Source organism: Harmonia axyridis, chromosome 6, assembly GCF_914767665.1.
Source record: "Harmonia axyridis chromosome 6, icHarAxyr1.1, whole genome shotgun sequence".
Lineage (NCBI taxonomy): Eukaryota > Metazoa > Arthropoda > Insecta > Coleoptera > Coccinellidae > Harmonia > Harmonia axyridis.
Window position 1 is genome coordinate 11,003,197 of NC_059506.1, and position 13,844 is coordinate 11,017,040.

The window sequence follows — 13,844 nt, forward strand, 5'->3', positions numbered from 1 at the left end:
AGGGGCATCTGCGGGACGGGTCCTAATCCCGTCCAAACTGATGCTCCTTCTTCCTCTTATGAGGGTGTTTGAGCTTTGGCTTACGGTGCCATCTCGGGGGGCTGCGCCCCTATATATATATATATATATATATATATATATATATATATATATATATATATATATATATATATATATATATATATATATATATATATATATATATATATAATAATAATAATAATAATAATCTTTATTGGTCCCTCAAGACACCTAAGTGTATGGGACAAGTCAAATACAAATATATATATACATTTCAATTTACATCAACTATATGGGGACAAGCCTGGTGAAATTCCTGTACAGAGTAATAACACTTAGATAACAATGTAATTCTCACCTTGCTCTTAAACGCTAAGAAGTTGAGAGATTTCAGAAATTTAGGAAGAGAATTATACATTTTTATGCACTGATACATTGGGGACTTTTCAAACTTTTGAGTTCTGTGTTTAGACACAAGTAAAATATCTTCGTTCCTAGTTCCATATTCATGGTTATTTGACAATCTGGTCCACCTTTTTTCATTTTCTTTTGCATACAGCAAACATTTAAATATGTAAATACATGGCAGAGATAAAATATTATTTGCGATCAAAGTTGGCCTACAGGATGTACGAGAAGATAAGTTGAAAATTCGACGAATGATGCGTTTCTGAGCGATGAAAGCTCTATTGATGTCGGCACAGTTACCCCAGAGTATGATGTTGTAGGAAAGTAAACTATAAACAGTGCTATAATAGACCTGAATCAATGAGCTGAGTGGTAGCATATCCCTTACTCTACTGATGGCAAAAAATGAGCTATTGAGTTTTTTACAGAGCATAACAATATGCGTGGACCAGCTAAGGGTCCTATCGATATATACACCCAAGAATTTACAGCTCACAGCAGATTTTATCAAGAAGTTAGAATGATAAATTTCCAAAGTGTCAACAGGATTATTTTTGATACCGAAGTGAATACAAACTGTTTTATTAACATTCACTATCACTCTATTCGACCGGCACCAAGCAACGAACTGGCGTATAATCGCCTCGCACGCGTTACGAAGCCCCTCAGCAGTCTCCGCTGAGACCACAACGGAGGTGTCATCGGCAAAGAGAACCACCAAAAATAGAGCCAAGTGGATGGGCAAGTCGTTCAAAATTACTGCTGTAGGTTTGTCTTCGGTTTACGTATGTTCGATCATATTTCTCATAAAATTAACGAGTTGGGATGGCTACGTATGGAGAACAGAGTGAAACTACATCTTGCTTGTTTCGTTTTCAAAATTCAGAATACGCCGTCTTCTACAGTGCTGAAAGACAAACTCGTGCCTAGATCGGTCGCACACGATAGAGTGGTTCGTAATAGGGGTGAACTCACTGTTCCTTTGCATAGAACAGCCAGATTTCAAAAATGTTTTTCCTACATTGCTGTCAAGGTGTCCAACCAATTTCAGTCCGGTCTCCATTTGGTCAACTTTTATCAGTATAGGTCATATGTGAGAGGTCTCCTTTTTTGTAGTCAAATTCTTTAAGTGTTGCTTTATTCAAACTTGTTTTACTTTTATTTTTTCGCTTTTCTTATCTGATAGTTCCTACTATGTATATTTTTTTTATTAAGTTTCAATGAATCGATCGAAACCTTTGTATACCTATTATTTTTTTTTTTTAATTCATTCAAGTACTTAGTTATTCTCAATTTTTGATTTTTTATTTTGTTTAGGTTAAGTATTATATAATTAGGGAGCGGATATTCGTTTTTTTTTTTGTAAGTCCACATGCGACATGAATGGGTACATTCTGTGAGTTAAGTGTAAGAATAGTCCTCGACTAAACTTCGCTCCAGATTGGTCCTTGTAAGATCTACAAATTTGTTTTCAAATCTATGTATGCACATACTTTTTTTTTTTGAAATAAAGACGATTATTATTATATCCGATAGTAATTTTGTAGATCTTTACTCGGAAAGTGATGTTGACCTATGCTTCGAGTCATTCAACAATGAGATCTTGTACTTTTTGGAAGTGTGTTGTCCTGTCAAACATATTTTTGCAACTAATTCTCGAAAAAATTGGATAACATCTGAGATCAGGCAGAGTAAACAGAATTTGACCAATTTATATTGGCTTCATTCAGTCGTACGTTCACCGTCCACTTTATTCAAATATAAAAATGCAAAACTACAGCACAATTCACTAATAAATGAGACTAAAATCAATTATTACAGTTCAAAAATTGATAAATCTGATAATAAGAATAAAACTCTGTGGAATATTGTTAATAAGTTTACATGTAGGAAAACGAGGGCACATCACCCAGTTAGTATCATTTTAGATGGTGTGAAATACGATAGTCCTTCGGTGCTTGTTAACATATTTGCTAGCCACTTCACCTCAATGGCAAAATCTAAGTTGAAGAGTTGTTATGGCGACAATTTGTCCATTTCTTGTACCACAGCATCTTTGGTTGATAATACTTTTTACTTTTATCCGGTAACTAAGTTAGAGGTTCTTGATGCAATTAAGAATCTAAAAAATAAAAATTGCGTAGGTTTACATTCCATCTCAACTAAAATAGTGAAAAGCATCTCCGAAACCATAAGCGAGCACTTTGCCCATGTCGTTAACCTTTCTTTATCAACAGGTAAATTTCCTAATACTCTCAGGGAGTCCATAGTAATCCCGATACACAAGGGCGGCAACCTGGATGAGATCACCAACTATCGTCCCATTTCAATCATAAGTGTTTTGTCAAAAGTTTTCGAAAGAATCGTATTTACAAGAATGTTTAAATTTTTAAATAAATACAAAATACTAAATCCAGCTCAACACGGCTTCACTAGTGGACGGTCAACTCAAACGGCTGCACTAGATTTCATTGAGTCCGTGTATGGGTGTTTGGATCGCAATTTACATGTAGCTGGATTGTTTTTTGATTTGTCTTGTGCCTTCGACACGCTTTCTTTTGAATTCATTTTGAATAAATGTTACAGCTTGGGATTCAGGGGAATATTTCTTGATTGGTTACGTAGCTATCTCCATCAGAGAACTATGCGTGTTAAGGTTGGTTCCACTTATTCGACTAAATTTAAAATCGATTGTGGAGTTCCTCAGGGCTCCGTGCTGGGACCACTATTGTTCTTGTTGTTCATAAACGACTTGCCCATCCACTTGGCTCTATTTTTGGTGGTTCTCTTTGCCGATGACACCTCCGTTGTGGTCTCAGCGGAGACTGCTGAGGGGCTTCGTAACGCGTGCGAGGCGATTATACGCCAGTTCGTTGCTTGGTGCCGGTCGAATAGAGTGATAGTGAATGTTAATAAAACAGTTTGTATTCACTTCGGTATCAAAAATAATCCTGTTGACACTTTGGAAATTTATCATTCTAACTTCTTGATAAAATCTGCTGTGAGCTGTAAATTCTTGGGTGTATATATCGATAGGACCCTTAGCTGGTCCACGCATATTGTTATGCTCTGTAAAAAACTCAATAGCTCATTTTTTGCCATCAGTAGAGTAAGGGATATGCTACCACTCAGCTCATTGATTCAGGTCTATTATAGCACTGTTTATAGTTTACTTTCCTACAACATCATACTCTGGGGTAACTGTGCCGACATCAATAGAGCTTTCATCGCTCAGAAACGCATCATTCGTCGAATTTTCAACTTATCTTCTCGTACATCCTGTAGGCCAACTTTGATCGCAAATAATATTTTATCTCTGCCATGTATTTACATATTTAAATGTTTGCTGTATGCAAAAGAAAATGAAAAAAGGTGGACCAGATTGTCAAATAACCATGAATATGGAACTAGGAACGAAGATATTTTACTTGTGTCTAAACACAGAACTCAAAAGTTTGAAAAGTCCCCAATGTATCAGTGCATAAAAATGTATAATTCTCTTCCTAAATTTCTGAAATCTCTCAACTTCTTAGCGTTTAAGAGCAAGGTGAGAATTACATTGTTATCTAAGTGTTATTACTCTGTACAGGAATTTCACCAGGCTTGTCCCCATATAGTTGATGTAAATTGAAATGTATATATATATTTGTATTTGACTTGTCCCATACACTTAGGTGTCTTGAGGGACCAATAAAGATTATTATTATTATTATTATTATATATATATATATATATATATATATATATATATATATATATATATATATATATATATATATATATATATATATATATATATATATATATATATATATATATATATAGGGGCGCAGCCCCCCGAGATGGCACCGTAAGCCAAAGCTCAAACACCCTCATAAGAGGAAGAAGGAGCATCAGTTTGGACGGGATTAGGACCCGTCCCGCAGATGCCCCTATGATAAGAGATGGAAGGACACGATGGACGCAGGAAGAAAATATCCTCATTGTACGTGTCCATTTCATAGCACAGGATCTTCATTTAACAACCGGAAGAACATACAGAGACCTCCTCACAAACACCTGGAATGACATAAATCCAGGTAAACAGTCCTACCCAAATTTTTTGGCAAATAGAGTCAGATGGATTTTCCAACATGAGAAGTTCTCAAGTGTCGAGCTTGACTCAATTAAACGAAGTATTAGACCTTATGCTCCAGCCCCAACTGATGACACCATAAATAAAGACACACAGCACCCCGAACTTCAAGCACCAACAATACCTACAATAGCGCAGCGGATTTTTCAGAAGAATATACAGATGTATGCTGGAGTCTCCCTCCACCAAAGGCCCAAAATTCCGAGACAAAAAGGATCTCGGGTAATACTCGAGAGTATAGATAAGGTAAACCTCATATTAACATCTAAGATAAATCCCAAGTCAACTCTTGAAGAAGTCATAGATTACGTGTACGCTGGAGCGATGACTGTGTGCGAGGAAAACGGTATTCGTGTGATTCGCACACAACTTAACCCAGGAGGAGATAGTACGCCACCGTGGAAAATGAGCCTGGAAAACAAAATAACAAAAATTAGAACTAAAATTGGAAAATTACATACTTACCTGAATGCTATTTTACCAAGCAAGAAAATGACCAAAAACATAAGGCGCATAGCATCGGAATTTCACATCAGAAGCACCAATGAGCGATTTAAAGAAGAACTCACCATTCTTTATGATACCCTGAAACAAAAAGTAAAAGCGTTAGGGCACCGTGTAAGGCGATACAACGAAAGAGTCACACGTTACAAAAACAATCAACTCTATTATAAAAATCAAAAACAATTCTATAGACAACTTGAAGGAACAACAGCAACTGAGGGATGCTATCCAATACCCAAAAGCATGCACGAGACGTGGATGAAGATCTGGGATCATACAGGTGAACATGATGATGAGGCTCCCTGGATCCGGGAAGCTGAAAGAGAATATGAAAAATACATCATGGAAGAAACCGTAATCACTGTAGATGACATAAAAGCTGCACTAAAAACAGCCAACAATTGGTCTGCACCGGGACCTGACGGAATTCACAACTACTGGTGGAAATACTTCAACTCTACGCATAGGAAATTAGCCGAACTATTTCAGAAAGCACTAATAGACCCAACACACATTCCTCCGTCCTGCACACTCGGCACCACCCACATGATACCAAAAGGAACAAGAAATGAAGACGCATCAAATTACAGGCCAATTACATGCCTACCGGCAATTTATAAAATACTCACTGGAATTTTGACACAGAGAATATGGAAACACGTGAGTAAACACAACATTCTAGCCACACAACAGGGCGTATGCCGGAGGGATGTGAAAGGATGCAAAGAGTTGCTAATTATAGACTCTATAATAACGAAGCAGGCAAAGAAGAAACTTCGAAACCTGTCCATGGCGTGGGTTGACTACAAAAAAGCCTTCGACTCAATACCACACTCATGACTATTAAAGACCTTAAAGCTATACGGAGTGTCGAAGGACGTAGTCAATCTGCTAAAATACCTCATGGAAACATGGCGAACAAAACTACAAGTCACCACCAACAGATGCAACTACACAACACCTGAAATTCACATCAAGAAAGGACTTTTTCAGGGCGACAAATTAAGTACACTGTGGTTCTGTCTAGCGATTAATTTTCTGAGTGGACTATTGAACAGATCATCTTATGGATACATTATTGTCAATATGGCGTCAAGTGAAGATGAGCAGAGCGATGGCGGAAGCGTTAAAAGCGAAAAAATCAATAATACAGCAGAAAATAATTATAAATGCTGTTACAAGAAAGTGTGTACAATCATGGTGTGCACAAATTGTGAAGGTATATACCATGGTTCTTGCGTCAAGAAAAGAAACATCAAAGTAATCAGTGGAAGATACGTCGAATGTTGTGACAAGATCCCTGAAAAACCGAAAAAAACTAGCAAGGAAGAAATTCTAGAACTCAAAGTCGAATATTTGAGCAAATTGTTAGCAGAGGTACAAGAAAAGAACAATATCCTGAAAGAAAACAACCAAATTTTGAAAGAAAACAATAAATTATTACAACAACAGATAAGTATCACAGAAGAAAAAAGTACCATAAAAACTGATAAACAATATTCAAATGTCGTCAAAGCAACTTATCAAAGAGAAAATGTCATCACGGATAAAATAGTTCCCAAAATAGTAGTTCAAATGTCAGACAAACCCTACCACAATGACAGAGAAGTTAACCTAAATATTAATCGACAACAACAACACAATAAAAATGTATTGAACCCAAAATTATCTACTATACGCAATCTAGGTCCACAACCACCAAATACTAATACTGAAAACACCAATAAAAAAAACAAGAAAAGAACAAGAAGCAGAATTTACAGAAGTACGTAGAAAAAAACACTACACAAAGAAAAGGTTAGGAACAGGGGTTGTGTCAGATGATACGATGAAATCAGGTTTCTCTGGCCCTGAAAGGAAAGTATGGCTAAATATATATAGAGTGAATAATCATGTAACCACCGATATGGTGAAAAATCACATCAAAAAACAGCCTGGTTTCGAAAATGAGGATGTCACTGTAACCGAATTACAAACAAAACAAGGACAACTCAAAAGTTTTTGTGTAACAGCACCTTTAATCAAAAAAGACAACATGTATGAACCCTCATTTTGGCCTCCAAACGTAGGAATACGAAGATTTAAATTTGAGATCTACAAAAAATCAAACGGTAGAAGTTTTTTTGTACAATAAACAATAATGAACAAGAAAAAACAAACAAACAAAAAAGTAAATACAAAAAAAACAATATCAGTGTTATACACCAGAACATACAATCTATAGGAAATGCAATCAACAAACTAGAGTATGGACTCAATGAACATAAAGAATGTAAAATATTGTGTATAACAGAACATTAGAAGTCACATGAACAACTAATGGGCTTACCAATAAAGGATTTCAACATAATAGGAAGCTTCTGCAGACCTGAAAAAAGTCATGGTGGAGTAGCTCTTTACTTTCATAAAACACTTAAGAGCAAATCTAGAATAAAATTACAGAAACTCTCTGAATGTGGTGAAATCGAGTGCGCAGCTGGAGAATGGATAAGAAAAAATGGCAACATAATAATTTTTTTTTCTGATCGAACCAATATTGAGCTATATCGCCTTAGTTACCATGTGTCATAACACACTCATATTTCCCAAGGGAAATATGAAACGTCAGTTCATATTTCCCTAGGGAAATATGAAACTATTTCTTTATTTAGTAACAAAATGGAAACTGCAATTGTTGAAATTTCCACTAAAAGTATTTCCACCAGATACAAAGGAAGAAGAAATATCTTGTTCATAATTATTCGACGACGAGACTACAGTTTTCTTGAGAACATTCCTTGCAGCAGCAGTCTCGGACGATTCTCCCAAAACGGTCTTCAAAGATTGTGATGCTGCAGATGGCTCACCCTCCACACCTGCTATCATCTTCGCTACCTTATTTTTGTGCAGCATACTGTCCGCCAGATAGCCTTCTGCAACAGACGAACTTTTCCAACCACCATGTCTCTTGAGTGTTGTCATTGAGGCTCCCGCATCGGCAACCAATGTCGCGGATGTTCGTCTTCCACAATGACCTGTATAGGTTTTCGGATTATCTAAACCCAACCATTCAGCAACCTTACTCGGAATTTTTCCGAAGGTATTTTTGCCGACAGGCTGAAGAGTACACTTCTTATTCCTATAAGCTACGAAGAACCTAAGAACGCCTTGCGGGCGCAACGCTGAATACTCCCTCACCAAACGAGCAGCACCCAGATCTTCTTCATCAATTATAGTGAATATTCTGTTTATATCATTCTTAGTCTTTGAGACTTTGATTATGATTACCGAACCACGATCTTCGATATCTGAAGATAGCATATTCACCAACTCTCGTGTTCTGCAGGCGCCAAAGATTTCCATTATTAAAACAACCTTCAAAATTATGAATGTAAAAATCTTATCAACAGAGGAAATCAAAATGAAACTTTTACCTTATACATCAAAAAAACGTCATTAGGAGCTTCACTCAAGAATGTCTTGAGCTGCTCCCGGGACAACACTGATGATTTTTTAGGAACGTATCCTTTATTTTTGTTCTTAACAAATGCTTCGACTTCATCGAATAATTTGACATCAGTTTTTTCCTTCAAATGTAGCATTGATCTTAACATCGATAGTTTCGGCCATAACGTGTTTGGAGAATATTTCTGGGACTGGGGATCGAATGAATTAATCATACATCAAGAATAACAAGAATCAGAGCAACATACCAAATCTTGGAAATATGCTAACAAAATACTATCGCTCACACCGTCCACCAATTTTTTTCTTTTCCACTCCTGAAAGCATTCGTACTCTTTACTGTAGGCAGCTTGAGATTTGGCTGGAACCAAAGATTCACGGGCCTTTGCCGCTTGAGTTTCGACGTAGTTCGACATTTTTTCATTAATTTTATTTTTGACAAGACGTCAAAATGAAACCAGTCAACCAAGATTCTCAGAAACATGGCCCATAGCAACGTTAAAAATTTAATTATTACAAAAATATACAATCTAATAATAATTTTTCCTTATCAGATTGTTTCAATCAGAAAAAAACTATTGATTACACCACGGGAAATATGAATACATTTCCCTCGGTTGTCTATACATCCCTCGGGCTCCGCCCTCGGGATGTAACTTTGACAACCTCGGGAAATATACTATTCATATTTCCCTAGTTGTAATAATAGCTATATCAATATATAGACCACCAAATGGAAACTTACAAACGTTTTTTTCAAAAATGGAACAAATTTTGATCAAGATTCTTCAGGAAAAAAAGGAAGTAATTATAGCTGGTGATTTTAATATTGAATTATTAAGAACAAACAAGGATGGATCAGACCTAACAAACCTTATGAAATCTTTCAACATCAGGCCAACGATAAGTCAAGATACAAGAGTTACAAATAGGTCAAGCTCTTGTATTGATAACATCTTCACCAATATCCAACACTATGAAAGTTATGTTTTTGATTTACATGTATCTGATCACAAAGCACAGAAAATCAGTTTCACTCTTGATAATGTAGTACCTAATAACGTCTGTTTCCGTAGATTCTATGGACAAAAGGAAAAAACCTCATTTATGGAACAACTATCTGATCAAAATTGGGATCTTGTACGAGAGGTAGAAAAAAGAAATGTAAATAAGCAATGGGATATCTTCATGTCTAAATTCACCGATGTATTCAATGAAAATTTTCCTAAAAAACCATCTATCAATAGGAAACATGTAAACAATTTCAGAACGCCAGAAATTGATGAAATAAAAAATAAATTAGATATCCTTTTGATCTTGAGCACACAGAGTCAACAACATATGGAACTATATAAAAATACAAAAAAGGAATATGACAACGCATTGAAGCAACAAAGAGTAAAAACTTATGAAGAAAGAATGAGAAAATCGGATAACAAAAGCAAAACTATGTGGCAAATCTGTAAGGAACTAACTAGAACAACAAGAAACATAGAAAATTGTCAAATACAAGGAACACCAGAAGAGATAGTTGAAAATTTCAATATACACTTCAGTAATGTAGTAACCACCCTCTTAAATAATCTAACTCCAACTCAAGTAGATTATTCACAAATTAGAAATATTGATAAATCTTTTTATTTAAAGCTAACCACACCTTCTGAAATAAAAAACCTGAGTAAATCTTTAAAAAATAAATTCAGCAGCGGCGATGACGAAATCCCCATCATAATAACTAAACTATCATTACCAGCAGTCAGCGAAATACTATCATACATAATTAATAACTCTTTTAGATATGGCATATTTCCAGAGTCCCTGAAACTTGCATTAATAAAACCAATCTTAAAAGAAGGCAATCCAGAAGAATTAAACAACTATAGACCAATAAGCTTGTTACCAGCATTCAGCAGAATTTTTGAAATGCTCATGTCTGTACGATTGATGGAATTTTTCAAGGAAAATAATCTGTTTTCCCACACCCAGCATGGATATCTGCATGGACGTTCAACACAAACAGCAATTTTTCAGTTTGTACAATATGTTTTAGAATTACTGAAAAACAGGAATATGGCTTTAGGTATATTCCTCGACCTTTCTAAAGCCTATGACTCACTAGACAGAGAACATCTTCTTAGGAAATTGAAATTATATGGTATTAGAGGAAATACAAACAAATGGCTCAAGTCCTATATTTCCAACAGAAAGCAGAGAGTTTCCATCACCCAAAACAATATCCAGACTAAATCAAACCTATTAATGAGAAACATGGGAATTGATCAAGGAAGTGTCATTAGTACCTTATTATTCCTAGTATATCTTAATGATCTAGGTAACATAATCCAAGATAATGAAGGTAGCATGGTCAATTTCGTTGATGACACAAATTTATTAACTGGTGCAGAAGAATTTGAAGAACTAACAAGACGAGCAAACCAAATTTTCTTAAAATCAAAGACATGGTTTGACCAAAACAATTTGATCCTCAATGAAAATAAAACTAAACTTGTTCTTTTTGATACAAACAGATCACAGAAACTAAAATCAGATTCAGTAACCTTATCGAATAATAATTTTCAACTATCGGAATATGTCAAGTTTCTTGGCGTTTACATCGATCAATTTCTGAATTGGCGTCAACACACAGAAATAATATCAAAAAGATTAAGTAAAAACTGTTATGCACTGAGATCAATCACCGAGTATATGAATGAGAACACATTAAGAGTAGTATATTTTGGGAACTTTGAAGCCACCTACAAATATGGAATAATTTTCTGGGGAACAAATGAGAATCTGGAAAGAATATTTTTACTGCAGAAGAGAGCAATTCGAATAATATACAAATTGGGATTTAGGGAATCATGCAGAGGAAAATTTAGATCAAAAAATATTCTAACAGTACATGGTCTTTACTTGTTCGAATGTTTAATGTTTTTACATAAAAATAGGAGCAAATTCACAAGCGAAAATATAAATTCATATAATACAAGAACTTTAGACATAATTTTCCCAACACATAGATTAACATTAACTGAAAAAAGTCCAACCTACATGAGTATAAGAGCTTTCAATAAACTACCACACGAGATAAAAGGCATTTCACAATATAAAAAATTCCAAATCAAAGTGAAAAATCTACTTATTCAATTAGAACCTTATAGTCTCCAGGAATATTTTGAAAAAACAATGTAAAACTTAAATTCTGACGTCATTTCACTTAATTTGTATAGTTTATGTTATGTAACTACAAATCATTTGAAATAAAGAAATGTTATTATTATTATTATTATTATCATAATGAGTAAAAGAAACGGCATTAAAATCAACCATCAGCTGTACATTGACGATTTGAAATTGTACGCTGCAAATGAGGAACAACTACTAAGAGAGTTAAAAATTGTCGCATCCTTCACTGAAACAATCAAGATGGAGATGGGCCTGGACAAATGTGCCGTATTACACATTAAAAGAGGGAAAATCACGAGTGGAGAGGCGATGTTGGTGCAAGACAATTTGAAAATCCAAAATCTAGGCCCAGAAGAGACCTACAAATACCTGGGAATCCAACAAGGTTTAGAGATAAAAACTGCAGAAACCAAAGCAAAGTTTGAAGATAAATTCATGGGCAGGCTGAAAAAGATTTTACAGAGTAAACTGAATGCCAGATCAATTTTCACATCCATAAGTACGTGGGCAATACCATGTCTTTCTCTTACTCCTTTGGAATCATTAAATGGTCCATCACAGACCTCAAAGCGATAGACACTCAAATGCGAGTGCTACTAACGAAATATGGCATGCACCACCCCCATGCATCCACCAACCGATTATACGTGCCAATAAAAGACGGAGGGAGGGGGCTTCAGAATATTGAATCCACCCATCACAAAGTAGTTAAGGACATGCGAGAATACTTTCTATCTAGTAACTTACCTTTTTTCAAAGCACTGTGCGAAGAGGATAACAACATCACGCCACTGAATATGGTCTCAAGAATTCAACCCCCGGAACCACCCAACATCAATGAATTGTCTGCGGTATGGCATGGGAAGGCGCTCCATGGAAGATACCCCACTGCCCTAGAAAGGAACGAAATAGATAAAGAAAGATCTCTAAACTATCTTAAAGCAGGTTACCTTTTCCCGGAAACAGAAGGCAGACTAGCAGCCATACAGGATCAAGTGGTTTCCACACGAGCTTACCAGAGGAGTATATTAAAGAAGGATATACCCTCTGATAGATGCCGCAAGTGCTCACGGACAATGGAAACGATACAACACATCACATCCTCCTGCCCCACCCTCGCTCCAAGAGAGTACACGGATCGCCACAATGCCTTGGCAAAGGCATACCATCAAGCCATCGCCATTAAAAATGGTTTAATAAAAGAACACAGCAAAATACATCAATACTTACCCAAGGAGATACTGGAAAATAATGAGGTAAAACTTTACTGGGACCACCCGCTCATCACGGATAGACCAATCCTACACAACAGGCCAGATATTGTGGTGTTCTTAAAAGAGGAAAGAAGGGTGATTATAGTGGATATCACAGTTCCGGCAGACGACAACGCTGAGCGAGCATATACTGAGAAGATAATCAAATATCATGATCTGGCTTTCGAACTTAAGGAAATATATAAACTTACCAGTACATCAATATTGCTTCTTGTTATCACCACCAACGGCCTCGTTGAGAAACATCTACTTGAAAACACGAACAGGCTCGGACTTGATGAGGGCCTCATTGGAGATGCACAAAAGGAGGTCATCCTCTGGACCACAAGGATCGTCCGAAGATTCCTGACCAGCAGCTGATAGGTATCTTGATCGAAATGATCCGGTACCGTCGATAGCCAACCCTGATGGTGTTAAAAAAAAAATATATATATATATATTTATATATATATATATATATATATATATATATATATATATATATATATATATATATATATATAAATATATATATTTATATATATATATATATATATATATATATATATATATATATATATATATATATGTGAAGGAAATATATGGTCTGAAAAAAACATCAATACTCCCCCTGATTATATCAGTGAATGGCTTGGTCGAACAGCACATGATAGAGAATACTAGACGTTTGAAGTTGGATTCTAGCCTCATTAGTCGAGCTCAGAAGGAGGTTGTACTGGCCACAACCCGAGCAGTCCGGAAGTTCCTTACCAGCTCCTGAGGACACCTTGTCTGCAGTGTAGACCGGTGCTCCCAGCGAACCGACCCGTCTATCGGTGGATTGAAAAAAAAAAAAAAAAAAAAAAAAAAAAAAAAAAAAAATATATATA

The 13,844-nt window shown here is 35.7% G+C and overlaps 1 protein-coding gene across 1 annotated transcript; it reads left to right on the forward strand.

The window, feature by feature from the left end:
* The first annotated feature begins 11,812 nt into the window (after nucleotides 1–11,812).
* Nucleotides 11,813–13,335, forward strand: LOC123683060. The gene is made up of 2 exons (XM_045621957.1): nucleotides 11,813–12,200; nucleotides 12,263–13,335. The coding sequence occupies exons 1-2, from the start codon at nucleotides 11,813–11,815 to the stop codon at nucleotides 13,333–13,335; spliced, it is 1,461 nt and encodes a 486-aa protein (XP_045477913.1).
* Nucleotides 13,336–13,844: the final 509 nt, after the last annotated feature.